This window comes from Trichoplusia ni, chromosome 10, assembly GCF_003590095.1.
Source record: "Trichoplusia ni isolate ovarian cell line Hi5 chromosome 10, tn1, whole genome shotgun sequence".
NCBI classification, from domain to species: domain Eukaryota; kingdom Metazoa; phylum Arthropoda; class Insecta; order Lepidoptera; family Noctuidae; genus Trichoplusia; species Trichoplusia ni.
The window spans coordinates 4,674,249-4,700,991 of record NC_039487.1 but is presented as its reverse complement, the minus strand read 5'-3'; the positions used below and the strand labels follow the sequence as shown (position 1 = coordinate 4,700,991).

The 26,743-nt window shown below is 33.8% G+C and overlaps 1 protein-coding gene across 3 annotated transcripts; it reads right to left on the bottom strand.

Annotated features, from left to right (window-relative positions):
- Nucleotides 1-846: 846 nt before the first annotated feature.
- On the bottom strand, nucleotides 847-23,098 carry LOC113498317 (apoptotic protease-activating factor 1-like). 3 transcript variants are annotated; one of them, XM_026878299.1, is made up of 20 exons: nucleotides 22,791-23,098; nucleotides 17,038-17,195; nucleotides 16,579-16,803; nucleotides 15,248-15,456; nucleotides 14,272-14,572; nucleotides 13,636-13,871; nucleotides 12,355-12,907; nucleotides 11,678-11,868; nucleotides 10,636-10,753; nucleotides 10,139-10,325; nucleotides 9,384-9,731; nucleotides 8,791-9,049; nucleotides 8,183-8,338; nucleotides 7,591-7,873; nucleotides 6,924-7,263; nucleotides 6,209-6,522; nucleotides 5,833-5,970; nucleotides 5,243-5,508; nucleotides 4,821-4,982; nucleotides 847-4,436 (listed from the first exon to the last, which is right to left on the bottom strand). In XM_026878299.1, the coding sequence occupies exons 2-20, from the start codon at nucleotides 17,173-17,175 to the stop codon at nucleotides 4,274-4,276; spliced, it is 4,587 nt and encodes a 1,528-aa protein (XP_026734100.1). In that variant the 5' UTR covers nucleotides 17,176-17,195; nucleotides 22,791-23,098; the 3' UTR covers nucleotides 847-4,273. The 3 variants fall into 3 exon arrangements, with proteins under 3 accessions (XP_026734100.1, XP_026734098.1, XP_026734099.1); XM_026878297.1 differs by having other exon boundaries at nucleotides 7,591-7,876; nucleotides 22,791-23,097; XM_026878298.1 differs by lacking the exon at nucleotides 22,791-23,098 and adding an exon at nucleotides 17,261-17,941 and having other exon boundaries at nucleotides 7,591-7,876.
- Nucleotides 23,099-26,743: the final 3,645 nt, after the last annotated feature.

The following is a 26,743-nucleotide window of genomic DNA, read 5'->3' as shown; positions in this document are numbered from 1 at the left end:
ATATCTGTGTTGCAAAAGCTAAAAGTTTCGCACATAGGGCCCTTCTGACCGTTGTTCCATTTGGTTTGAATCTACTAATGTTTTTAGCGAGTTCATTAAATCTATTGACGACAGTTGAATATTTATTTATACATAGATTTTTGATAATGGATATAATTAAATCGAGCTGACCATTTAGTTACGGCCGAAATTTACTAATTTATATGCCTATTAGCTGACCCAGCAAACGTTATTTTGCCTAATAAATTATTTCTAGTTGAATGTATTTTTAATGCAATATAAAAAAACTATAAAAAATCGTCCAAAAACATTTTTTTTTGTGTGAGCAACCCTTATCACTTAGGGCGTATGAAAAATAGATGGTAGCCGATTCTTAGACCTACATACGCATATAAAATTTGGTAAAAATCGGTAAAGCCGTTTCGGAGGAGTTCGGTAACTAACATCGTGACACGGGAATTTTATATATTAGATGATGATTGAATTTAACCTACCAGTTTTTTTTTCTTATAGCTGTTATTTACCGTCACTTCTGGGCAAAGCCCTCCTTCCATGCTAGTTGTAGTAACTGATACTCGACATTGTGTCTTAAACTGGCATTTATATAAGATACACAGTCGTATGGCATTGGATTAGGTTTCAGCGTCGAACCTACAGAGTTCATCAGTTGGCACAGGTTTTTACTTTACGTTTTTAATTCTAAAACTTGACTTTCCGTGACTACTAATTTACAGGGTACAAACGGAACTGCTTCAGAAAATAATAAAGGAAAATGAAAACCTTCACACTTTCGTATGTTTGTATTAAAATAAAATAACATATTATCAAAAAATATATTTAAAAATATTTGCCTTATTACAAAAACCAATTATCATAGTAAAATATAATTTCGATGTTACCTGAAAAAAAATTAAGATGGTAGAAAATTGCATTGACATTTGATCAATTATGCTGAGTCTAAAATCATTATATTATAAATTTATACAATATTTGTAAAATACAAATTGAGCATTATAAACATTTGGGTTCCGCAATCTAGAAAATTCAATCACTATGAGATTATGAGGGTAAAAACTGACTTACGACGGAAATAAATAATAATATTTTGTTCACTATTTAGGCGGATCTTGGATTGAGTCAAGGATATAAAACACTTTAATATTAGCCTAGTACAAGTTGTTACGTATATAAAACTGACTACGGAACCCAATCCTAACAACACACATTTGGCAGGTATTTTATTAACCTTATGCCGAGTGACAAAAATGAAGATACAGTAATAATTTTCTAAAATAATAACGTAACATTGAATAACCACTACAGCAAAAGGTTAAAGTCTCATAAACATTCTTTTACGTATAAAGAATATTTATACGGCAACTCTAAAATTGAATTTTAATATGCAATTTTATAATAATGGCCTGATCTTCTACTACTTTTAGCTCCTGATGAGTTTCAAATTTATAGTATTTTTTGTTACGGATAGACGGTAAACGGATAATACATTTTTGGTGTGACAAATTTAAGTAATTATCGTCTGTCCGGTTAGAATTAATTTATAAACTTACTACTCAAAATTGACACTAAAAATATTGTGCCCATTGATTTTACCTTTGTGCGCTAGTCACTTTAGTCTTCAATATTTGAGCTCTCATATTAAACAAATAAATTATTTATGTCTTTCATCATCGCGAATAATATTTATTGCGATACTTGATTAGAGTTGCCGGATTTATAAACTAGATTTAACTATATCTTATTATCAAGCACCATTACAATATTTTAGTTCATAATTAAAAATATACCTATATTTAATGGAGAGATCTATCATGGACTTAAATAATTACAAATTTAAGAATACAATTGCCCTACGCAATGACAAATACGTGATATGAAAACTTATCAAAACATTATATATTTTCATTGACAATTTAGCACATTCGACTACAGGTATGACCAATAAAATGTACTTTTAATAAATTTAATTAAATAAAAAAGTTGTAATATAATTTTCTAATACCGAAAAACATTTTTTGATTATTCTATTCTTGTTTTAGAACCGAAAAATGGCACATAATTCATACATAAACTATGTTACTCACTTTTTCTTATTTAAGAGATGAACCGAGTTGTTATCTGACTGTAGAGGGCATATTATGAGTCTTTGTTCCACATTTGTTCTAGTAATAGACAAAGATGAATTCATATAGCAAGTAGCACCATCTCTTTTACACAATCTAGTATGGCAAAAGACTATAATACCCCCTTTTTATTTTCGTATTCTTTGCTTTACTTCAAATTGTTTTTTTTTACTTATAAAATAATAAAACGGTTTCCTCGCACTATTTAACAGGATTCTCTGCCTAGTTTCAGTGGGGTCGTTGACGCGTTCGACTCGCCATCCCCATCAGCTTATGATTAAGGACTCCGGTTGAGTCCGAAACTAGTCGGGCGACCCCAAAATTATGTGTAACTAAACCGTTGCATAATTTATGAATGAATCTTTCTCACTAGAGTCGCTATAAAAATATTTATAGCATTAATTTACCTTTAAGTCATAAGTCGGTACATCTCTATCTAGACTATTTTATATTATTGCATTATTCAAGAATACAGATAGGGTGATAATACCCTAGTATTCATAATAAAATATTAATATTATAATTATCATCTAACGAACAAAAACAATAACTGTCGTAGCGTTTTGACTTGGTATTTGAATCCAGTGGTTATTTAAATTTTATATTTAAAAGTAAAAACAATTGAACTTTCCTATCACCGGATGCCGAACCCCAAATCAAATAAAGCATACCGAAACTGGTGGGATTAAGATTACAATAATCTCGTACTTATACGTATTATACTAAAGTAACAGTTTGTTCATGATAAATAATGCTACATGGGACAATATCCATACGAAAACTTAATGAAAATGCACAGGACTAGTAGAAAAATAGTAATCTAGTTTTAGTGATCATTTACGCTACTGAGATAAAAAAAAACTTGGAATAATCTTTTCACACTAAATAAATTCTTCGACTCACGCTATGTATTTGCATTTCAGAAAATTATTATTTTAATACCAATTTTACATTTAAGTCTTAAAGTCGCGTTTCGCTTGACACTACATATTTGATGTAGCATCTATGCGACAATGGCAGACAAATACCAACGCTCGAGCGGCGTTATGATGTAGACGTTCGATGAAACAAAGTAGTTGTTGAAAAATGATATATATTACTTAGAAAATAAAATGCATTATTGTAGAGATCTTGGCTACTCAACTCTCATCATAATAGTAAAAATTGGCACCATAAATGTTATTTTGTTTGAGTAAAAACTTATTCGAGTATTATAGGCTCATATGAAAGGTATTAGGACTAACAATGTGTAAGTTGCAAGGAGGGTGATTGTAAGAACGTTAACTTTAAATGAAAAATATATTGCTAAAAATAAATGTTTTTCCAATTTGTAAGCTCCCATCTTCCACATTTCATCTCTATCATTTAGATAGAGAGTGAGTGAGAGAGAAAGCAAAGAGCTATTAGTTGTAAAGTCGCAAATGATATGATCAATACTTTGACCGCAAAATAAGACAAACTTACACATTCGTGATTCCCAAATCTTATATTAACACATTTTTATTTTATTTAAAGAGTAATTCTTTAAATAAAAATGTGTTAAACGTAAAATTATTTGTTTAGCACCTTACGTGAAAATAAAATAAATGCATTAAAGGCAGTGATAAGGTATTTACGTCTTCAAGTAGTTGATTCATAAATTGATATGCTTCATATTCGTCTTTCCTTTGTTTTTATGTTGATATATACTTAAACATACATAGCTTAGAACTCGATTCCTAATTATATTCAATGAGATTTCAATAAACTTGACACCTGTTCTTTAAACAACTTGCAAGGACTGTCAATGCCTCTCATTTGACAAGAGAGACGACATTCAAAATTAGCTGGCTAAACTAGTTTGTTCAATGTTAAATTAAATCTAAATCCGGTCTAGCATATATTATTTGGGGTTATTTTTATACTACAAGTATATATATTTTATCAAACAATATAGGGCAGTAAGAGTGTAAGTATGGATATTGCTGCATGCAACTTACAGCTGTAATGAACAACGATGCTTAGTTAAGTGTCGTTCTAAACTGTATATTTGTCTCTAGATTTTATTTAACAATGAGAAGGACAGTATGACAGTTGACGACATTTAGCTATGCGTAGTTCTTGTATATAGATAGTATGGCAATAGCAGAATGCTATGTATTATTCGACCTCATTACGTTCATGATATGGATGTGACCAGGGTTGTCGACTGTGACGAAGCATGAGAACTTATCGTCGTGGCTTAGCCTCTTCGCGTTCATACCTGAAAGCTTGATGCATGCTAGAATTTCCTTCCTCTTAGAACCTTCTTTGCACCTGTAATAATTATAATACTTGATTAGGAACTTAGGAACATGAAAGTTATTGTATTACAAAATTTGCTGTTGCGCGTAAACGAATATGAAGAGATAAGTGAGTATTTTTTTTAAATTTTATTGATAGTTTTAAGGTTTACGCCTTTTCTGCTCCTATTAATAATAACGTGTCTATACCATATAGCCTTCCTCAAGAAATGCTTCATAATATTAGCACAAATACCTTTAAATATTTCCGTTTTACTTGATAACATAGTGCAATTTGAAGAGAGCAAGATTTTAGTTGATATGGAACTAGATACCACTTCCATGATCCACTAGACTAATATGAGGAATACAAAAATGTTTCTAAGCATGTATCATTAAATAAATTTAGTGTACATACGTTTTCCCTTTCCAAATAGCCTTCCAGCATTGATGTGGCACAAAGTAACTGTCGCCGAAGAAAACATTGCGGTTTGATGAAGAACCAGAATTAAAGCTTGTATTTGGCGTATCACATCTACTCTCAAGAGGACTGCCGATCGGTGTCATAGCGTTGTAGCTTCTGAAAAAAAAAAGATTTGTATATAAATATCAATAGTTCAAGCCTACGCGAACTAAGCACGTATACATCCTGTTATCTATAGCGTAGCTGTAATACGAATATGCTAAGAACGACTTAAAATGATTCTACGCAACTGAAATACTAAAATTTGTGGAAATAAACCTACTCTTGTTCCTTCCTTTAAGACAATCCCGATAGTACTCAATAGACCTGAGCTTAAAATCAACGAAAAAAATAACACGCACGCAGTAGGAACTTACATCTTTCCAATTTTGAATTTCTTCGCCTTCATAACATGCGTGATGTTCCACCAAACAATCTCCGTTGCCATGGTGACCAACACGAGCGGTGGGTTTTCAGTATCAACGTCATCGTCTTGCGTCGGCGAATGTATTGGGTGGGGTGAAGACGCTAGGAACGAGTTGCGGTTGGAACGTTCTGGAACCGGCGAGAACGCACACCAGTGGACTTTGGATTTGTGGTGTTTTAGAAGACTCAGTTGCCGCCTTCCTTTCACGTTCCATACCTAAAAACATGGTCTGTTAGTCAAATATTTAAATTATAAGTTTTTTCGTCTCAAACAATTCTGATATAATTCTGCACTCATTACTGCAAAAAAAAAATATCTTGTATACGCTGAATCACCTTAGCAGCTAAATGGACAGTAAAGTAAAAAAAAAATAAGTTACATTTTTTTTTGTAATATTTAACAGGCTGGTTCCATGTGGCCCAGAATAGAGAATCATGGAAGAATTTGGTGGAGGCCTTTGCCTACCAGTGGGACAGAGTGGGCTTGTTAAAAAAAAATATATATAACCGTTTTCGTGTATATAGATTATTAAATAATTACCACAACACTCCCGGAGCAGAGCCCCATGGCTAGGATATTGCCATCGGCTGTCAGCTCACACGACACGATGACGTTATTCAGTCTGTATTCTTGAATCGTTTCCAGTTCTACTTCATCATTAATTTTTAGTTCGAATGTCTGTAAATGATTTGTTGTTTAGAATTATATTAACCTTTTAATAATTACCATCAGCCTCTTTTCAATTACTAGTTCTAATCCCTTTGTTATGATTATTCTATACAACTCTTTAAAGACAAACCTAACTTTTTACCGAGAAACAAATCCAATCTACAAAAACTTGAGACGTAAGATTACTAATTTGACTTAAAAAAGATAACATTAAATTTATCCTTCTTGCAGAATACACAAAACTTACCTGGAAAGCCTTATTATGTTTATCGGTGATCACAAGAATATTGCTTCTGAACGCCGCAGAGCTGATTATCACATCGACTTGCCGCCCGTTCAGTATTGTTAGGAGCTTCAAATTCTTGTCCCAAAGCTTGATAGTAGCGTTAGATTCTACTGTAATGATTCCTAAGTCTGGAATCCAGAAACAGTCGACTAGTACACTGCCTCGGCAAAGGCTTTTGACGTCACCATTTGGGAAAGCGCGGTCTCTAGAGCAAATACTCGTTTCACTGCTCGAGCTTGATAGCCGTTCTAGGTGGCCATTCTTTTTCTTCACACCTGGAATAGAAGAAAAATCTCTAAATAAACTTGAAGATTATTATAACACAAGTTAGGTAAGTCTAAGTTAATTGTTTTAGTTCTTCTATGGATAAAATAGGGATAACTCTGAATAAAGTTGGTCCTGAGTATATGATAAAGTTAAAAGTCGGCTTTGATCAGCATGCTGTTTTGTCACTTTCAAGTGGTCAAATAGACGGAGTCTTAATGCGAAATTAGCACAAGTAGAATGGTTGATCGGTTGAGTGGTTAGTGGTTCTGCCTGCTACTTCATAGGTCGCGGTTTCGTCTTCCCACCAGAACAAATTTGTTTGTGTACTCATAATACAACCTTGTGTAGTTTGAAACTAGATGGCGTTTTTCGATTATTATATTAAAAGTAGATGAAGCTTGTAACGAACCCTGAATATCATTAAGTATCTCTTGCGATCCAAGATTATTGTTCCCTCTCTGCATCATTTCTGGCTTCCAGTTTCCCGCCGACGTCAGTTTGTACGCCATCAAACTAGTATTTTTGCCGGCAACAATCATTAGGTTTGGGTTCACAAAGTTCAAGTACTGCACTGGACTGTACACATCCATGATCGTGATAATCTCTTTAGTGCGGAGTGTGTACTTCTTGATAGCACCGGATTTTAGACCGTAAATGATGTATTGGTTGCACGGAGAGATTTTCACTCGAGTGATGTATTCGTCCGATTTCTCTGTTATTTCTGTAAGGACTTTCCTTCCGCGCATTACCTGTAATGGATATGAAATTGGTTACAGTTGATAATATCAAATAGTGGACGATCGATAAAACAAAACTTTTAAACTCAAAATGTATGTGATTTGTAACAATCGCAGTGACTCGATGCTATCAATCCGAACAGTTAATTTAGGAATTGGATTTTGTCTTTTATTCACAAAGAATCACATAAATATGTCAAACTTATTTTTTTTTGGAAGGTCGAAACTCATTTATTTTCATTCGTCATAGGATAACCATTTCAATCTCCGGCCTTTACGAAGTTGTAACACATTATTAATTGCGTGAACCTACATCATAATATCAACATTATGCCATACCTGGATATTATTCTTATCATCCACAACAGCCAACAGAGGTTGTAACACTCCATCATTATTGTTACAAATTCCCGACAAATTCAGCGGTTTTAAAGAATGTCTATCAAGACTCATTGTGTTTTTCAGTAATGTTTTAGAAACTTCCTTGTGGTTGGCGAAAGATTGATGCCGTTTTGGAGTGTTGTTGGCGCTCTCCGTCCCACTGTTGGGCGTGGGAAGATTCGGACTCTGTGGCGAAACTGGGTTGACGAAACTGACATCGAATTTCGTTGTTAAACGCACTCTTCTGGAACAAATGTTTTTAGGATTATTATTTGCTATAGAGATATAATTTTATCTTTGTACAATTATTTATATTTTTTTAGAAAAGACCAAAATATTGACGAAGCGGTGTCTAGGAATAGACCTTAAGGTTTCGGATGCGATAAGAGAGAATAAGTTTAAGCTCAATTAATACAATACTGATAAGAACTCAGTGTCTTCCAACACAATTTCACTTAATTGACAAAAGAACAGTGTGAAACAATTCTTTTCTTTTCTTTTATATAAATACCACGTCATATCTTTTTAGCAAATTATAAATATAACTTACCCGTTCCGTTGTGCCATCTGCGATATATACGAAGCATCCAAGTACCATACTTTGGCGGAATCTTCGACACAACCCGTGCCTGTTAGCAGGACGTCCGAGCCAGGTTCGAAATCATCCCACATCAACATTTCACTCACTGCCATTGCCACTACGTTCCTGTGAAAAAAGATTTTATTATAGTTACGAACTCGATGCTGTTTACTACTGGACAAGTATTTACCCCGCGATACCGTACAGACAAAATTGCGTGAGAATGTTGATTTCTAATTTTGTTGTGAGGTGAAATGGTATTTAAAACGGTAGTAAGTTATTTAATCCTTGTACAGTGGCGGGATTTCACAAACATCTAATCACATGCTGAAAGATACTCAGACTCCACTTAAGACAAGCATTGTGGATCACGCTTGGAGATCCAAACCGCGATAGGTCGCGCACCGTGGGCTTGGTGTGGTGAGACACCAATAGACTATCCATGCAGTCAAAACTCGAATAACATAAAAGTGCAAAATATACTTAAAACTCCTTTATAAACGTACACACTATTGCGTACTGCTTCTTAAATAACCCCAAACTGAAAGAGAAGCTACTGATTTATTGATAACACTCACCCTCTTCGATTCTCAAGGTCAAACGATCTTGTATAAGTTTTCAAGTCGACACAGACGACTCTGCTGTCATCTGTCGAGACGAACAGTAAAGTTCCAGTTTTGTTCACAGCAATGGACAAGAATGAGAGGTTATCCTTGATATCGTCGCTTGCTATGACTCGCCGGCAACGCCAAGTGTTTGATTTCATAGAATTGATGTTCACTTTGACTTCGTGTTCTGAAATCTCGTTGGCTTTCAGCGTTATGATTTTGTTGCTACCTGTGAAGATTTTAAGGGGGTTATCTATGGCGTATATAGTTTTCAGTTATAACTTGCTCAGTTGCATTATAATGGCATGATATAGCCACATTAAAATGAAAAAATTGGTAAAGTAAAAATATACAGGCAAAGGCACTTTTTATTAAATTTCTGCGTATCAAAATTTAATTAGGAAGGTAGTCGGAGACTACCAGAATGAAACGAAAAAAGGATGTGATTCGAAAAACAAAAATATTTATCACTCTACTCTAAGTTAATTTAATCCTGCAATGTCCAAACGCCTTATTCCTCTCCACATCTGCTAGTAACAGCTTCAATAGCAACAAATACTCACCAGGAACCGTAACCATATCTAATACTACATCAGTCTCTTCAAACGTGATCACTCGTTCTTTTGTTTTCAGATCAATAACCTCCACACAGCGGGCATTCCCGTCCGTCGCTACAAATACATACTTGTCATGATTACAAGGCACACAGCACAACACTTCACGGTCTCTCTCAAAATCTTGAATAGGTTTGACGATTTTATTAGTCTTGTGACGCTGTGGTGTATAGAAGCTGATCTTTTTGTTTGTGTGCATGATTAGGTATTCCTCGTTGTTGGTCCATCTGCAGTTTAGGTAGGCCCCGAATAGAGTTTCTGTGTCTGCGTAGTTTTTGTTGCATACCTCTTCTGATTCTGCAAAACATATTTTGGATAAGAAACGTTTCTTTTTTTTGACAACAATCAACTAGAAAAGTCTGTTGTTTTTCTATAAGTATGGTATATTCGCCACATACATTGGTATATGGCGAATATAAATACTTAACTGTTGGATTGGTGCAAATGCAACACGATGCCTTATTGTCAAAGCAGTTAGGTTCATTCTTCATTTTAAAAAACTAAATTACCAAAACAAAAAAAAAAACACGTTCTGGGATCACTTCTGATAAAAATAAGCGTACTTTCCTCCAATATCATTGATGAATAAGAGTAGTAGGCCTTATCTTAAATAGCACCTTAATGTTATAGTAGCAAGGTTTAATTTACATTTACATACAATTAATAAAATTCTACTGTAGCCTCAATAGTGTTAACGTACGAACCTTCTTCAATGACATCTTCAGTATCATCATAGTCTACGTCATCGACGTACCATAGCTTGACAACGCCGTCGTACGCAAGCGCGGCGACGATCGGCGGTGACTTGGTACACGCCACGCCGATCCATTTGATGGGAGACCCTGTACCACGGAGCTCTTTGCGGAGCTTGTTCGTTGGGATGTGGAAGAACTGGAAGATTGGGAAAGTTGAATGTTATTTATGAACATTTTGTATAATAGAGAAGTTATATCTCGATTATTCGGCAAAATATTGTTTACAAAGGGAGTTTCGATTTCCTTCCTTCCTCTTTTGAATGGGAACATAAACAAGTAAAATGAAACATAGATACATATATTTTATCAAAAAAGTATGATAAAAATGTAATTCTGACGCACTATATTTAAATTTTGCTTTACGTTAAGCTTAGACCATAATTCAAGCAAATCAATTCAGTATTTAAAAAAAAGCGATTGTTGGGTGTTGTTTAATCATAACATACCTTAATCACGCCCGAATTAGTACCAACAAGTACATAGTCGCCAAGGAAACACACCGCCGTGATCGTTTCCTTCACATCGATTGTCGAGTGTTTAATCTCATCAACATTGTGTTCATGTCTAGAAACAAAATAGAAAAAATAACTAAATTACCTAAAACTTATATAACCTTAGAATATATAAACGATTGAATTTAACACATATTTAAATAGCGTTAGCTTTCATAAAAAAATAAAAGCGATAAAGACGCGACTTCCATGCGTTATTTCCATATTGTATTGAGTTCCAATTTAAAGCTTTACAGAGAAATAGGGGCAAATAAAAAAAACAAAATACTATGTCGTAAGTTACAGATACATATTCATACATCTATGTTTGTTTGTACAATCAGTGCATGGTAAATTAACATTAAGAACACGCAACATGATTGGCAATAAACATAAGACAGCAATAAATTTGTTTTAGATCATTGAGCATCTGTTACATCAGATGTCTGTCTTTGATATGTTTTGAGCAAAAAGATAGTTATATGTATCTTGTCTCGTATAGGAGGACTACATATTATGTTAGTAAAAATGATTTAGTGACAAGTTTAACATGAAATGAGTGAACCAATCTGGTTAGTGTACATAACACATGTAAAATGTTAATATTAAAAAATATTGGCTTGTCAGAGATTAAGTGACTAGTGGTATTTTTTGGTAGGATCGAAAAAAAAAACAATTGACGACCTGGCAAAAATACAAAAAAAAATAACTTTCTCGCAAATCGAATAAAACAGTCAAAATATTAAAAAAAAACGAGCACAAACACTATATCAAAAATTCGTAAATTACGTGCAATTTTATTTAGATTTCTATAGGTACAAAATACTCAATGCTCCAAAACTAATGTATCTTGTGTACCTACCACCTAAGTTCACATTGTGGAATGCAAGAAACGTATTGAGTATTGAAAAAATAATTAGAAGTCAGACAGTTTGCTTGGTAACGAAAGACACGAAAATAGAAAAAAAAACACATAAAAAGAAATAAAAATACTTACAGAAACTCAAAATACAGTTCGTTCTTATTGCAATTCTCTTGAGCTAATTGCGACGCCTTAGAATATAGAATGCCTCTAGAGTCATTCTGCAGTATACTTTGAACTATATCAGTGCATGGGTAATGGTAGAGGTCAGTTCCGTGCGTGCTTAGGAAACCTCTGATGTTGATTAGCAGGTCCCTTTCTAACTCCTAAGGATAAAGCATGATTAGCCAAATTAAACAAAAAGCAAATATAGGGGTATTAAGAAGACTGTGATTAGGTTTTGTATAAGAATGCGTACAAAACTAGGAATAAGTTACACTGGTCACTTTAGTTAAGAATTATAGACTAAAACTATATTAGGAAAAATTATGTTATCATTAGTAAAAAAATATCATAAGTTCTATGTGTGATTGTGAGTATAAGACTGTGTTAGTGAGAGACAAGGTTATTTGATTGACGGACAAGGAGTCCATCACCTCTCTTCACATAAGGGTTGACTAATGATTAACAAATGCTTATGTTGTTCAATTTAAAGGGGATCAAACTGTACTAGAGCATAAGGACTAAAAGTTAAAATATAGCATGGTTTATAGAAAACAGTAAATTCAGAAGCTCTTTAATGTATTTACATAAAAAAAAACTGTCAGAAGGAAAAAATCACTAAATACTAAAACCATAGAAAAGCAACTTACGTTTGTAACAATATTATTCTCATACTTCTGTAGATCAGACATCACATCAGCTGGTCCCGTCAACCTGACTTTATTCCCCAAGAACTTCAAATTCAGGAACAACTTGTTGAACAAACCGTACTTATCATTCAAGTTCTTCGTATGTTTGATATGGTAGCCGATAAAGAAAGCTATGTATCCATCATCGACGATTTCTACGGGAGGATTCGTGTTGTAGTACTTGTAGCTATTTAGAAACTCCGCATGTAGCTTGCTTTCATCTTCGCCGGTACTTCGTAAGTAGTCCATTATGAGGTCATGTATCTCGTACATGTAGTTCCTCTGTTCTCTGTCGTAGAATTGAGATATAAGAGACTTGCTGTGGAGTTCCTTGATGATTGATTCCACTTGCCCGGCATCCTTATTCCATAACTTGCTTAATACTTTAGCTGATACTTTGACGTTGTCGGGTAAGATTTTGAGTTTTTTGAATAGTGGTAAGACTGTCTCGTTTAGAGAGTTACAGCATACTTCGATTGTGAGTCTTGGGTTGTATGCTTGGTTTTTCGGGATACTGAAATATAAAACTATAATAAATCTCCAATATTTAATCTCTTATATATTTTGTGGATTGAACTACTGATTTCCCTAAAATTTTAATTCCAAACCAAGTGTTTATCGTATGATTAATCTAGCAAATATGGTCATACAATTACACAACAATGAGTCAAACCATTCGACTTCCTCAACTGATCAATTTGATTTGATGTAGAGTAAAAGGCAACCCGGAAAATAGTAAATAAGTTCAGAAAAAGCTATTTATACAAACATAAATGCAATACATCGTACAGAACACTACGTAGATAGTAAATTATCATATACACGTTTTCAGAGCAACCAATCGTGCATTTACTATCGACTCAGCATAATCCAAAGGTCGAGCAGAAAATGACTAATGGCATCACGGAACACAGAAAAGTAGAAGGAAATGGCACAAGGCCTGCTAGCGAGTGTCAGTATTAGGAGATGGTGATCAACTTAACCATGTTAGTAGCTTAGATTGGAAATGAGATCTATTTTGCTAAAGTCTAAGAAACATTTTTGTTTTCTTGCAATCGTATTTGCTTGCTAAAACGAAAAAAACAAGGAATATTTTACTTATTTGACAGACGACTTAATGGTGAGCGAGTAGGTTTGGCGACATTGAACTAGTACCAGTACTACGGCAATGCAAAGCCACTTCCCTCTACTCTTCTGTTCCGTGAATGGCACTATGCGAGTCTGTAGTGAAAATATACTTACAATAAGAAATGTTCCTTATTCTGCAATTTCTTAATATAATAGTTCCAGCGTTTCGGGTCATGCATCAACCTCTCCTTATTCTCTGCCAACTGAGCACCGATGAGGCCGATGTTAAACGGGCTGCCTTTACATATTTCATGGAGTTTTTTCGCCTGCCAAGGTAGTTGAGCTACTTGCATGTCCAGTGAAGACGCAAATATTTCTAAAGACTCCCTTTCTTCCAAACTATTTTCAATCTGGGAATATAACAAGAATAAACATAGTTACTAATATTCTTCAAAGTTGATAGTGATGAGAAAGTTATTAAAACATGTTAAGCTTTAGAATTTTAGATAAGGCTAAAAAATAAAATACTATTTGATTAAAGTGATTAGTCATTGGCATGAAGTAGCTTACATTATTTCATTTACTAATATTTTGTAACACGAGTGCACGACGTTATCTAAACATATTATTTTATCGCAAATGTGCTATTATTGCAAAACGTTACAACTTAGAGGGTTAATACAATATAAATATAACATAATGAATCAACAGTCAATATTTTTCGATCGATAAAGTATGTCGTACAGTTTTTCTACCTTAATAGAAGCTCATTATGAAGAATCAAATAATAAATTGAACAAAAATATTTACCTTTATAATTTGCGGATGAAAATTGGCAACAACATCAGTATCTCTCGTCGTCACCAAAATCTTGCATCCGATATCGAAGGCACCTAAACATTTCTTATCGTTCACTTCGTCTAGCACCAAAAGGGATTCCTTCAAGGGTTGTTCCGAGAACTGAGCTTTCAATTTATCCCGCAGATCATCCATCGTCCATTCATAAGTAGATGAAGAATGACTGTCGCCATTTGAACCGATACTTGACATGGAAACCGATGAGTTCATGTACGAATTTTGGGTGTAGATTGAGGAGGCTTTTCTTAATAATCTGAAAGAAAAAAGTGAAGAAAGATTGTTGTTTTATTCATACACTAGCTGTTGCCCGCGACTTCGTTCCCGTGGGTAGAAGAAGATGTAAGTTATGATTTATACGCGTCCTGTTTTTTTTCACATTTTCCATTGTATCTTCGCTCCTATTAGTCGCAGCGTGATGGTTTATAGCCTAAAGCCTTCCTCGATTAATTGTCTACTCAACACAAAAAGAATTTTTCAATTTGGACCAGTAGTTCCTGAGATTAGCGCGTTCAAACAAACAAACAAACAAACAAACAAACTCTTCAGGTTTATATATTAGTATAGATAAGTAAGCATGCAGTTTAGAAATTCGGGTAAGTTCTCAATGTGATACGTACCATGCCAAATTAGTTAAAGTTAGGATAAGACATTTTTTGTGTAAGTATAAGGTTGTAAAACACATATTAATCAAGTTTTTCTGGCAGCACGTATGCTTTACATATTGTCAACGACCTAAGAAGCCTAAAACCGACTGTTTTTGCGTTTTAACATTGTGCGACGGGCTTTAGATAAACCTATACCGGCTTACAAATGAATTTATAGAAAAGACGAGAAATATTGGGCACAGATCACATCTGTCTCAGGCACGGTGTGTAAGACATACCAATAAAGCGGCTAAAACGCAAATAACTAAAGACGTCTTACTCACTTGCTTTGTTGAAAAATGATATCATCATCAGTCTTGCAGTTCCCAAAGTTGAGCCAAAACACGACGCCGTTGAATGTGTTCGTGACTAGGTCGGGGTTGTCCCGTAGCACTGAGAGGACCACACAGGTCTTTCCCGACCCTGACATGCCGTGGAGAACCAGGATCTTGTGCCGCGGAAGCTGCTTTAATTTCTCTGCTACATTTTCCTCCTAAAATTCATTTATTATGATAAAGTAGTAGGATGGACTTGAATAAAATTAAATTTATTTTGGAATTATTCTAAATAACGTTATTTTCTTATTATGACTGAGGTTTCATACATTTTTCGGTAAAGAGAAATAAGAAGTTCCTGAAACTGTTCTTCGTCACGCTTGATTTTAAAATTTGGTATTTTCCAGGAGCGTACTATTAGAACATATTGAGATTTCAATGGATTTGAGCTGAACTCTTTTTTTTTTTTGGCGGGGTATCCTCATTGACTCCATTGACCCTCGGGGGAGCTGAACTCTTCCTAATACGATTCAGTTAATGTAATCTTTATACACATTATAATTTTACGTAGGAAGAAGCTACAAAAATAAATTTATTGATGTAATAAGTCGACGAAGTAAACTCTATAAAAAAAACAACTGGCAACCAAATACGGTGCCCTCTACCTCACTGAAAGACATTGATTGAATTGTATTAGAAAAACATGATAATGACGCATTGATCACAGTGTAGCCATGAGCTAAGATCGTAGTGAATCTAACATAAGATTACGTATTCTAAGTGAATATCAATGTTGAATTGGTTTAAACAATGCTTTACTTTGTTCCACACAAACAACTGACTATCGGGAACGAGAGATTTTACTTCGAAGAAAAATGTAATTTTACTTAATTATGGCCTTTACTTAATTAAGTTAAGAAGTCGCCATATTACAAGCTTCCTTTCTTATTTTCATCATGATAAGTGTCTAGACAAATTAAAGGATACTTTTCCAAATGCTGTATTCGTATCAAAATATTTCCATACATCGAAATGATTATATATTATTACTATTGAAACTAGTTTCCGAACACAAAACCTTAAAATATTAAGTGGACGCGCTAACTTTAAACTCCATAAGAGACCATTTATCTTTAAGTCAATACGGGAGATATTTTTTAAGGAATAAACATGTAATATGGTCTGAGAGCCCGTGGACCCCAGACCTACTTTATTTAATAAAAGCTGAAGGTTTGTCAGCGGATGCTATCAGCATAGGTAATAACAATGGTCGATTATGGAGTTTGGGTCATGGTGGCTTTGGCAGATAAACGGTACTAAAATAGTTCGCTACTACTTACTATTTTCGCCCTCCTCGCGTGATGGTCAGGCAGTCTCGGCACATCCCCTTTGCTGAGACTGTCCTCAAGGCTATCATTAGGCATCGGATTATTATTTTCCACCGTAAATTTCTTCCAAAGCCAATTGTAGTCTTTAATCAAGCTATCCACAAACGATTCATAAGTTCCGTTGTTACCATTACGAATCGTTTCAAGTAAGAATCGGGTTTGATCGACACGGCTCGGCTGCAAAAAAAACAAAACTTGATTGATTATTACGTATTTGTTGCAGTTCGAAGTTCAGTATGTCCACCTATGTATTCTACACAAAAATGGTATTTGTGGAACTCACGATACGGACTTGAAATAAATAAATGGCGCAACTCCTTGTTGTTAATTACGGAACAAGACGACCGTCATCAAAAGCAATTTAAGAACGTTTGTCACAAAAAAACTGAATAGAATTGTTCAGTCACATACCAGTCTAAAAATATGTTCGACTTCTTCTGACGAAATCGCGTGTTTCGTGTACAACTCATCAACGATATAATTGACGTCTAAATCATTGATGATGTCCTGCTGGTAACGCTGCAGGAGCATGCGTTTATTGTTGTCCATTTTCCACGTGCACTACTCATCTGAAACGAAACACCAATAAAATACACTGCAATTAGAAAATAATTACGACAATTAAAATAACAACCTTGAATTTTAATTTGCAGAAAAATCACTAAGACGACGACTTTATCTTAAATTATGAATCGTTGGCCGAAAACACTAGTGGACCGATGGAAATTAAGTCTCATACTAAGCATGACCAATAATACGACCTTGCGTATAGATGCCACCTACATAACAAGATAGGTAAACAAGTACTATATTAAAATTCGAGAACATAAGTCTTTGACCGTAGTACGATTGTCAAGGCTAAGGCTTGAATTATACGGCAAAATTGGTAATAGAAAAAAAAAACGACGAGAAATAATCACTAGATATACGTAGATGCCTTCTCAGAGCTACATCAAGGAAATTTGTGTTGCAGGATAAAATGTCCTCATGTCTTAGAGGTTATTTTTTGTCCCCTTGTTTCGCATCTACTATACAGTTTTGATCATATGAATGGGATATTAAAGAGTGAATGGACACTTACATATATGGGAACGATGACAATCGAATGAGTAACATTATATAAATAATCAATGCAATAGTTAGTTGCCATGCAATCTTGACACCTTTTCACGATTATCGAATTCTAGACTAATTAAAGACATAATGTGGTATGCAGCAGAAGTTTTAATAAATTAACTACTTCTTCACAACATTCTCAGTCAAGCAATATCCGAAATATAATAGTTGTAAAGAAGTTTTACCACACTTAATTCAACACTTAAAAGATTACCAGCATCCATTACAGCTTTGCAAATGATTTTGTGTACTTATAAATAAGAACCCCGACTGTTAAAACTTTCACCCACACAACTTTTAAATGGCTCGATAGATTTTTAACAGACACGACATCGATAGAGTCTCAGAACACTCGCACATAATTAACCTTTAATACAAAATAAAATATGTTGAAATCGCTCTGTCCGTTCGGGGTCTTTGATGCTACAGACAAACACGTCAAATATCCCTTCTTTTGCGTCGGGATTCTATAGTTTGATTAGATAAAGTGGAGAACTTTATCTGCACAAGGCTAGAAAGGGAACAAGGAACGAATTTGCCTTTTCTGTTACAATTTATAGCAGAAAACCTCTTGGAAGCCAACTAGGCAAAAAGTAATGATGAAATACTTGTAATGGCTCGATAAGACAGTTTCGATACATGGTAAAACAGTAACAATATAAATATTCTAGCATGGTTGTATTATCAGTGGTGTTTAATGAATCATCTATTACACAATTGGGATCTAGAAACGTAAAAACTGATATATACGTATGACTGATACTTAAAATGACCTTTACGTGTCGTTGACCGATAGTATGTAAGTGCCTCGCAATTGCCAATACCTACAAACATCGCGGTTTTTACCAAATAATTAAAAACTTTTTGTCCAAGGTTATGATTAACATCAAGCGTATCCTGATTTCGCTTTCGCATCTGCATTAAATTAAAACTACATATCATAGAAGCGAAAACCAGTTTTGAATATTTCGTGGTATTGCCGTATTGGTAAACAACATTTTAGTCGTAAATGCAACCTAACGGGACAACAGCAAAACTCTTTTATGCGCCGATCATAACTACGCAATCTCGGGTATAAATAATTGATTCATGATTTTCCCGGAATTGTTTTTTTAGGGTGATGATTAATCGCACATTTGTACGGTCGTCGGATGCAATTGAATTGACTAGAACGTTTTTTTTACCCGGGAAAGTCCTCAGGCACTTTCTCTGCACTGGGGAAGACGGGGAGATTTGGACTCTTGCCGAGTAAAGCCACCGGAGTGCTTCACGCTTTCCTTGTACCTGAGACCACGGGAACGCGTTACTAGATAAAAACCTACCTCAACATCGTTTAAAAATACCTAGATGATCATGAGAAGGCTAGGAATAAACCAAACTACAGAATCTTAAATTAGCAACCGATTTTTATCTAAGGAAGAAACACGCACCACTGACAAAAAATACATCGAGGTTTCGCCTAGGTTGGAATCTGCAACACGTGCCTACAATAAGGTCATTGAACTGTAAAGACCCAACAAAAAGAAATGTTGCCATATTGAAATTCCCTTTAATATAGTTATGTACAGAAATCGTTAAGTTATTGTTTTTATTAAGTCTTTAGGCATTTACCTCCTCATACCTAGTCTTCCACTTAATGACGTCTGTCTGTTATCTGACTCTCTTTATCAATAAGGTTTGTTTACAGTGGTCTAGTGGTTTTTGCTGATGGCTATTAGACCTAGACTAGTCACTCGTCAAGTTAGCAGAAGCGAACAATCAGCTAGTGATCAGATTTTAAGCTACTGGTATTCGAATGACAGAGGTAATAAAACAAATTTCATAATTTACAAGAAAAAATAATCTCCTAAATATTATTAGCCTCCAATACTGCTAGTACATGGAGTAAGTATATCGTAGAAGAGTTTTAAATTTGAAAGAGTTTATAACATACCTACTCCTTCTCTTTAAAGCTCTTTTAAATCGAGTCCTTCTAGGTAATGTTGAAAATTTTAATCAAGGGCACACAAGTAAGTTGTAAAAACACTCTATTACAATAGAAATAAGGCTCATTTTCGTCATTCATATTTATCACAGGTGGTCAGTGTGGTCAACCATACAAAAACTACTTGCAATTAACATTGACATGAATACCAAACGAAAATATACTTTGGTGCTAAGGTCACCTCATTACCTAGACCAGTAGTCATCGGACAATTAGTGTCATTCAAACAGAAATTGTTAAACTGATAACAAATAGTCCATGCCTAAGCAATATCTGCTGTATTAAAATTAACAAAATATGTGAATCATATTATGACAAACAGGTAGCAACATGATAGATACATATGTCGAACTATTTTTCAGGAAAAACTATTAATCAATAGTAACACCACAAATTATATAACATTTAACAATAGCATTATTGTACAATTAATGTGTGTTATAATTATTTTGTGTTTGGTATTTACGGAAGTTGAATATGTTTTAATAAATACCTATTATTGGTGGTGAAAACTAATTAAAAGGGTTAATCCTTTAAACTTGTCAGTATCAAATGATCGTATCTATACAACATTGAACCCTGTTTGGTTGTTTAGTACTGTTTTGATAAAAGGTAATGAATATAATCATTTTACAATTCCTACCTTTCGGACACCTCATAATATAAGCTTTCCTTTACACTAAAGACACCCTCATTAAGAATTCATGTGTACAACATACATGTAACACTGCACAAAACAGAATGAAATTGCGATGCAACATACATCATACATATCAAAATGTAAATGATAAAATAAATTACTTAAGGTAATGCAATATGACAACTTTAACTGATCCAACAAAAACGGATAGCTCTTCTAAAACTACATATACATTTTATTATGTCAAAGACTTTATACACAATGTAACAGCATTTAAAAGCATAAAATCCTATTGCTAAGTTCATATAACATTCTAAAGGCCAATGACATGACAATGACTTGTGCAAACATCTACACTCTGAGACAATATTCTTTCAGGTATTGTCTGAAAGGATTTCCATAGTACGTAAAGAAGTCAAAGGAAGGAGCAGTGGTGGGTTTTAGTCTGACTGAGAAGAAGTCTGACACTCAGATCAATCTAAATCTGAAGGAGTTATTTAGTGATTTACCATGCGAAAAAAAAGAAGATATTAACATTAACTTTCTACGCAATAGTTTCAGTGATTAGTCAAGTTACTCAATCACATATTACTGTACTTCAAAATTAAAGCAAGGTCCAGGTAAAAATCACATCAAAGTAAAAAGTTTACATTTCAAGAAAGCTGTTTTCCAGGCAATTTTAAAATGTTACAGTAATGACTCTGAATGCCCATCAGGCAAAACTGTTCTAGATTCTGCAGACAGTATTCATGCAATGTGTAGACATTTATAGAAACATCAGATGTTGCTTGATATCATATTTCATAGCAACATTTTACTAGTCAAGTATATTCTATACATTTATTCTACATCGAAATATATGCCTTGTTTAAGGTAACAATAACAATGGTTTGCTACAAAGGCAATTTTCCATTGCTAGATGGACAAATATGGCTTAGAAGTTGAAGGCAATTCAGAAGTTGCTTACTCATAGTAAATATGTGTGTTACCATGTATATATTCCATCACATATTCTAGTTCATAATACTATGTTAATTGGTTGTTTTTGTTATTTTAAGCTTTAAGCATCAAATTCAGACTACAATTAGCCTTTGTTTTGTGACGTAATGTAACAAGTTCTTTATACGTTCAGATGATGGTAAATCATATTAGCTCTATTGTATAAAACTGAAGAAATAGTTTTAACTTGTTTATCTATGGAGCTGTTCATTGAGGAATGATATAACTTTAGGTAAGAGCTACAGCTGTGCTGGAAGCTAGTTTGTAGAGTTGCTTAGATAGTTTAAGAGTTATTTATATCCCACCTAAAGGGGAACATCATAGGTGGACATTCATACTCACAATAGGACAATGACAAGACAAAGTCAAACTTATTGTTGAAACAAATAGCTCTAAGGAGTATCTATACACGCTAGCATAAATAACTAGTTAGGCACAAATCTTTTTAATAATGTGAATTTGAATACAAGTTCATTTTCATTATAAGCAAAAAGTAAACTATTTAACTTGACAATCCATTCAAAATTTTAGTTTATCTTTTCAAGTGTAACTAAGCCAATGATCAGCTTTTCATGAATTATAAGCCACAGCATCTGGGTTAGTTAATAAAAGTACACAAGTCCAACATACAACATAGAGTCAAAACAATTGCAGGAGCTAAGTACTAAAAGTATTTATTCTATTTAAATAGACATTCACACAATTATGAATGTACTGTACTTGATAACAAGGTCTTTAAGGGTACATTCTGTACAAATAAAACTAAGAATTGGTAATTTGCTATACCTACAAAATGTTAAATTTATTTATAAGTAGAAAATTATGTGATAGGGTTCATGAATAATGAATAAAATGAAACAAATTTGGACACAGCTTTTGTCAAACTCTTGATTCAGATCAGTGATATTAGCACAAATAACTTATTGGACATAAAATGAATAATATCTGTTATTTTAGTACTTGAGGTAGTATGTTGAATATTTTTCATGCTGTAATAATCATGTAACAAGGCACTGTTGTATACCGCCAACTGTAGTTTCTACGAAATTAAATGGTTGCTGATGCAAGTCATCATGTAATTGGATAGCAAATAATTTTACGTGTACTGCATTTGAAGAAAACTACGCAGATATACCAAAGTTAACATAAAAAATATTTTTTTTGTAATTCATTCAATTCCAATGTTGATTTGGTGTCAGTATAATTACAAAAATAAAACATTATTTAAACACGATTTTACGAAAGATAACACATAAAAAGTAGCAAGACGGCAAAAAACAGTTCAACAACGTAGAATATTCGTTTTATTATTATCGCATGGTACCAATAATAACAAAAAATGTGTATCTGTACTATGTCATAAATAGTTATATCAAAATATAGAAAAATAACCGTTCAAAAAGTTTTAAAGATGAAGTTACTTACTCCTTTACTTGTAAACATGTATCCATATTTCAATCCAGGTTTGATTTCTCATATAAAACGTTGATACAATTATCACTCCACGATCAAAAACTTGTTGAGCACTGGGTTCAAAACAACAAAGCAAACAAAGTGAATGCAACTGACTGCAATGCTCACGATGCAAACAACGTCAAATTGTGTTAGAGATGCATTTCCAAGTCACAGATTCTTTAAGTATTTTAAGCATGAATGTTATCAATTCCAATGAAAAATCTCGTGTAAGGCGCTTGGCTTATGCTCAAGATGCTGCAAAACTGCACTTGACATTTCTAGTTCGTACTGTCATATACTATATTTGTTGCCAGCCCAAAAAAACTGATCATACCCGAAATATACTTTTCCATTTATTTTAATCAGGTTTGTTCATTGTGAATGTACTAGTAGGTCTGTGGTTACATAAAATAAAGGAAATTTACGGAACTCAAGGATTTTTTGCTCAGTAGACAGACAACATTGACATTGATCAACAAAACGTATTTTTTATTTTTTTAAATCAACTCAATGATTGTTTATGGCAATTTTTTATTTTAGAGTTTAATTAAAAATAATACGTAAGACTTTTTGACTGCTTTTCATTCGGCAGCATTTTATTTGTGTAACCAGTTTTTTATGAATCCATTAACGTAGGAATACCTCTTACAAAAAAGGAAACAATATGTTGTGGCCTTCAGTGCTGCCATCTGTTGTGTAATTTATGTGCTATTTCCAATTTAAGCATAACAAAAAGTTCCCGGGGATTCCGTTACAATGTAAGCTTTTTTATTATTATTATTATTGCTCTTTAAAATACTAAGCTACGGCGATTTGATACGTCCCTCGAAAAAGGTATATACGTAGTTTTTAGTTTGATTATTACATTTTTACGCGGTTTTATTGTGATCCACAAAAATTTTATTTGGCACTGGTTTGACAGTTTCGTTTAGTTTAAATAGCTTCCACCATAGACCTAGTATTTACGCAACCTATATTAGGTTGTCGCAACCTACATCATATATATAGTATTCGCTATATCTATGGCTTCAACAATTTCAAAAATACGTAAATGTTAAGACACAAATGGTTCAAAATATGTTTGACCGTCTTTGTTACCGTCAGCTGAACCTACGCCCTAGAGATGTAATGCGCTGAGAATTGCGTTAAATGCTTGATTCACCTTTTAAGATGATTTTAATTAATTTTATTACCGTTTCGTTTTATAAATAGGTATAGGTAGGTACCTACCAGATAGGTTCTGGTAAATTTAAATTTATGCTACAATATTCTGAACTAAATGTTATTTAGCTTCGCTTTTTGCATGGCGAGAAATCACAAATGCAAAAAATTACCATACCATGCCAGACACACAAAAATTAAGAACGAAGAAACCACCAATTTCCATTCAAACATTTTCTTCAACTTCTAGTATTGTGACTAATCAAAAATAATTACTACCTAGGTCTTCATTTAATACCTAAGTATTTTGAACCGAGACCTACCAACTTGTCGCAAAAAAAATAACTTTACTCTCCTACGACATTTTACAACATTTTTGACTAAACATGTGGTAAAAGAAACATTGTTACATTTATCACCCACGTGGATCCAGGTAGAGCAGATGCATACGACAAAAGCTTTCCGCAATATCTGTAAACAAACCATTCTTTTGAGATCGGATCAAGGCCGCTTATGAATGGCGTTGCGGGTATAACTTTTAATAAGATTTATTGTAACCGATCTTGTTTTGACAATGACAATAGTGTGATTCTTGGCGGTAAATGGACATCTTTGTGTGGTCTCTACAATATTGTACGGCAAGTCAAAACTTTTGGTAGCACACCTGGTTCATAAAAAAACGTAATTAAGAAACGATTTCGCGTTCCCTAAGAAAGCTTTCTTGGGTATTTTTGCGGAAATGAATTTAATTTCTTAAAATAATAGTATTATTTAGGTAAGTATTTATGCATTATGAATAATTTTAATGAACTAATTAGCTAATTAGGTTCAAGTGCTTTGATTTAATTTTAACAATATAAACATGAAAGTACTTTTAAAATTCCAATAAATATAGAAAAAAACTGTTCGTTCGTTCCGTTCGTAGGTAGGTAATAAATGTAATAATTGTACTAAACCTATTTACGTATACTAAAGTCCTCAAGAGTTATTCAAGTTTAGAATATTGTTACCTTCCACCGTCACCACTCTTATCCAACAAAGGAGCTTCATTTCGGACGGTTTTAAAACCGATAGGTACCATAACAACTCACAAATGCACCATAGAGATGATAGCGGTGAAACCCATCTGAGTTATGGTAATGCGTCCACAGATACTTCTAAAGTCGCTTGCCCGCCTGCCCGCTTGCGCGCCAGCCTCAACGAACTCACATTCGAAACGTAGAAACACTTTAATCTTAACGACATATAAACATAAAGATGTCCACTTTCACATCACTAAAAGGCGATTGTTGTTAAATTTAATAGCACATAAAATAAAATAGTCTGACTCATGATAATTATTGACGATATTTAGTTCTAGATCTCGTTAGCGTTGACGGAGGTTTTTTGACATTCATATTTATGTAAAAGCTCATAAAGGGCTTTACTCCATAAATGTCATGTTTTTGTCGCACATAACTTGACAATCTCGACACAAATAAATTAATTAGATGTATGCTAATGAGCTAATTAACGTTAATTCCAAGAATGGGAAGTAATTACAGGAATCATCTAATTATGTTAGAATTTATAGTTGACAGTATAATTTCCGTTTTTCATCGTTTTGATTGAAGTAGGTCTTTAACCCTGCTTTGAAAAAGTATTTGTTTTCTCCTTTGGAAGGAGCTTCCATAACAATTAAAGGTCGTATCCTTACATATTATAAAACAAAGTCCCCCGCCGCGTCTGTCTGTCTGTCTGTCTGTCTGTCTGTTCGCGATAAACTAGAAAAGTACTGAACGGATTTTTATGCGGTTTTCAACGATAGATAGAGCAATTCTTGAGGAAGGTTTTAGTGTATAATAAGTTTAGGTTTTGTGTAAACTGACGATATTACAGCGATATTAGTTAAACATGTCGGATAAAATTAAGCCATTCGAGAGCTTTCATCGAGAACGCTGCCAAAACCTTTTGAGTTACAACAAAACAATGTATGGCAAGTGTGTACCTCTTTAATAGATCTACAAAAAAGTCCGCGGTGGTATATGTCTATCTTCCAAGGATAACCCACAATAACCATTTTTATGTGTTTTCTTAATACAGTAAAATTATTGGTTACTTACGAACCTCTTTTTAACAATACAGTATTAATCCTTATCCAAATAAATAAGTTAGATATATTATGCATGTAATATAGAACAAAATTGCCTTTTACACTACGCCAAAAATGTTAATAGGTAATGAGTTATCGTAATATTAAAATCTCCGCGCGAGAAATTAAAAATCGATGAAACGTAGCGAAGATATCGTTGGCATCTATATACTAATTGTACTATATATATACTAATTACTATGTATATACTATGTATGTATTATGTATATACTAATTGTTTGTTTGATTGTTTGTTTGAAAGCGCTAATCTCAGAAACTACTGGTTCAAATTGAAAAAATATTTTTGTGTTGAAGATACCATTAATCGAGGGAGGTTTTAGGCTATATATCATCACGCTGCGACCAATAGGAGCGAAGAAAAAGTCATAACTTATATCTTCTAACCACGCAGACGAAGTCGCGGGCAACAGCTATCCTTATCCTTATCCTTACATATTATAAAACAAAGTCCCCCGCCGCGTCTGTCTGTCTGTCTGTCTGTCTGTCTGTTCGCGATAAACTAGAAAAGTACTGAACGGATTTTTATGCGGTTTTCAACGATAGATAGAGCAATTCTTGAGGAAGGTTTTAGTGTATAATAAGTTTAGGTTTTGTGTAAACTGACGATATT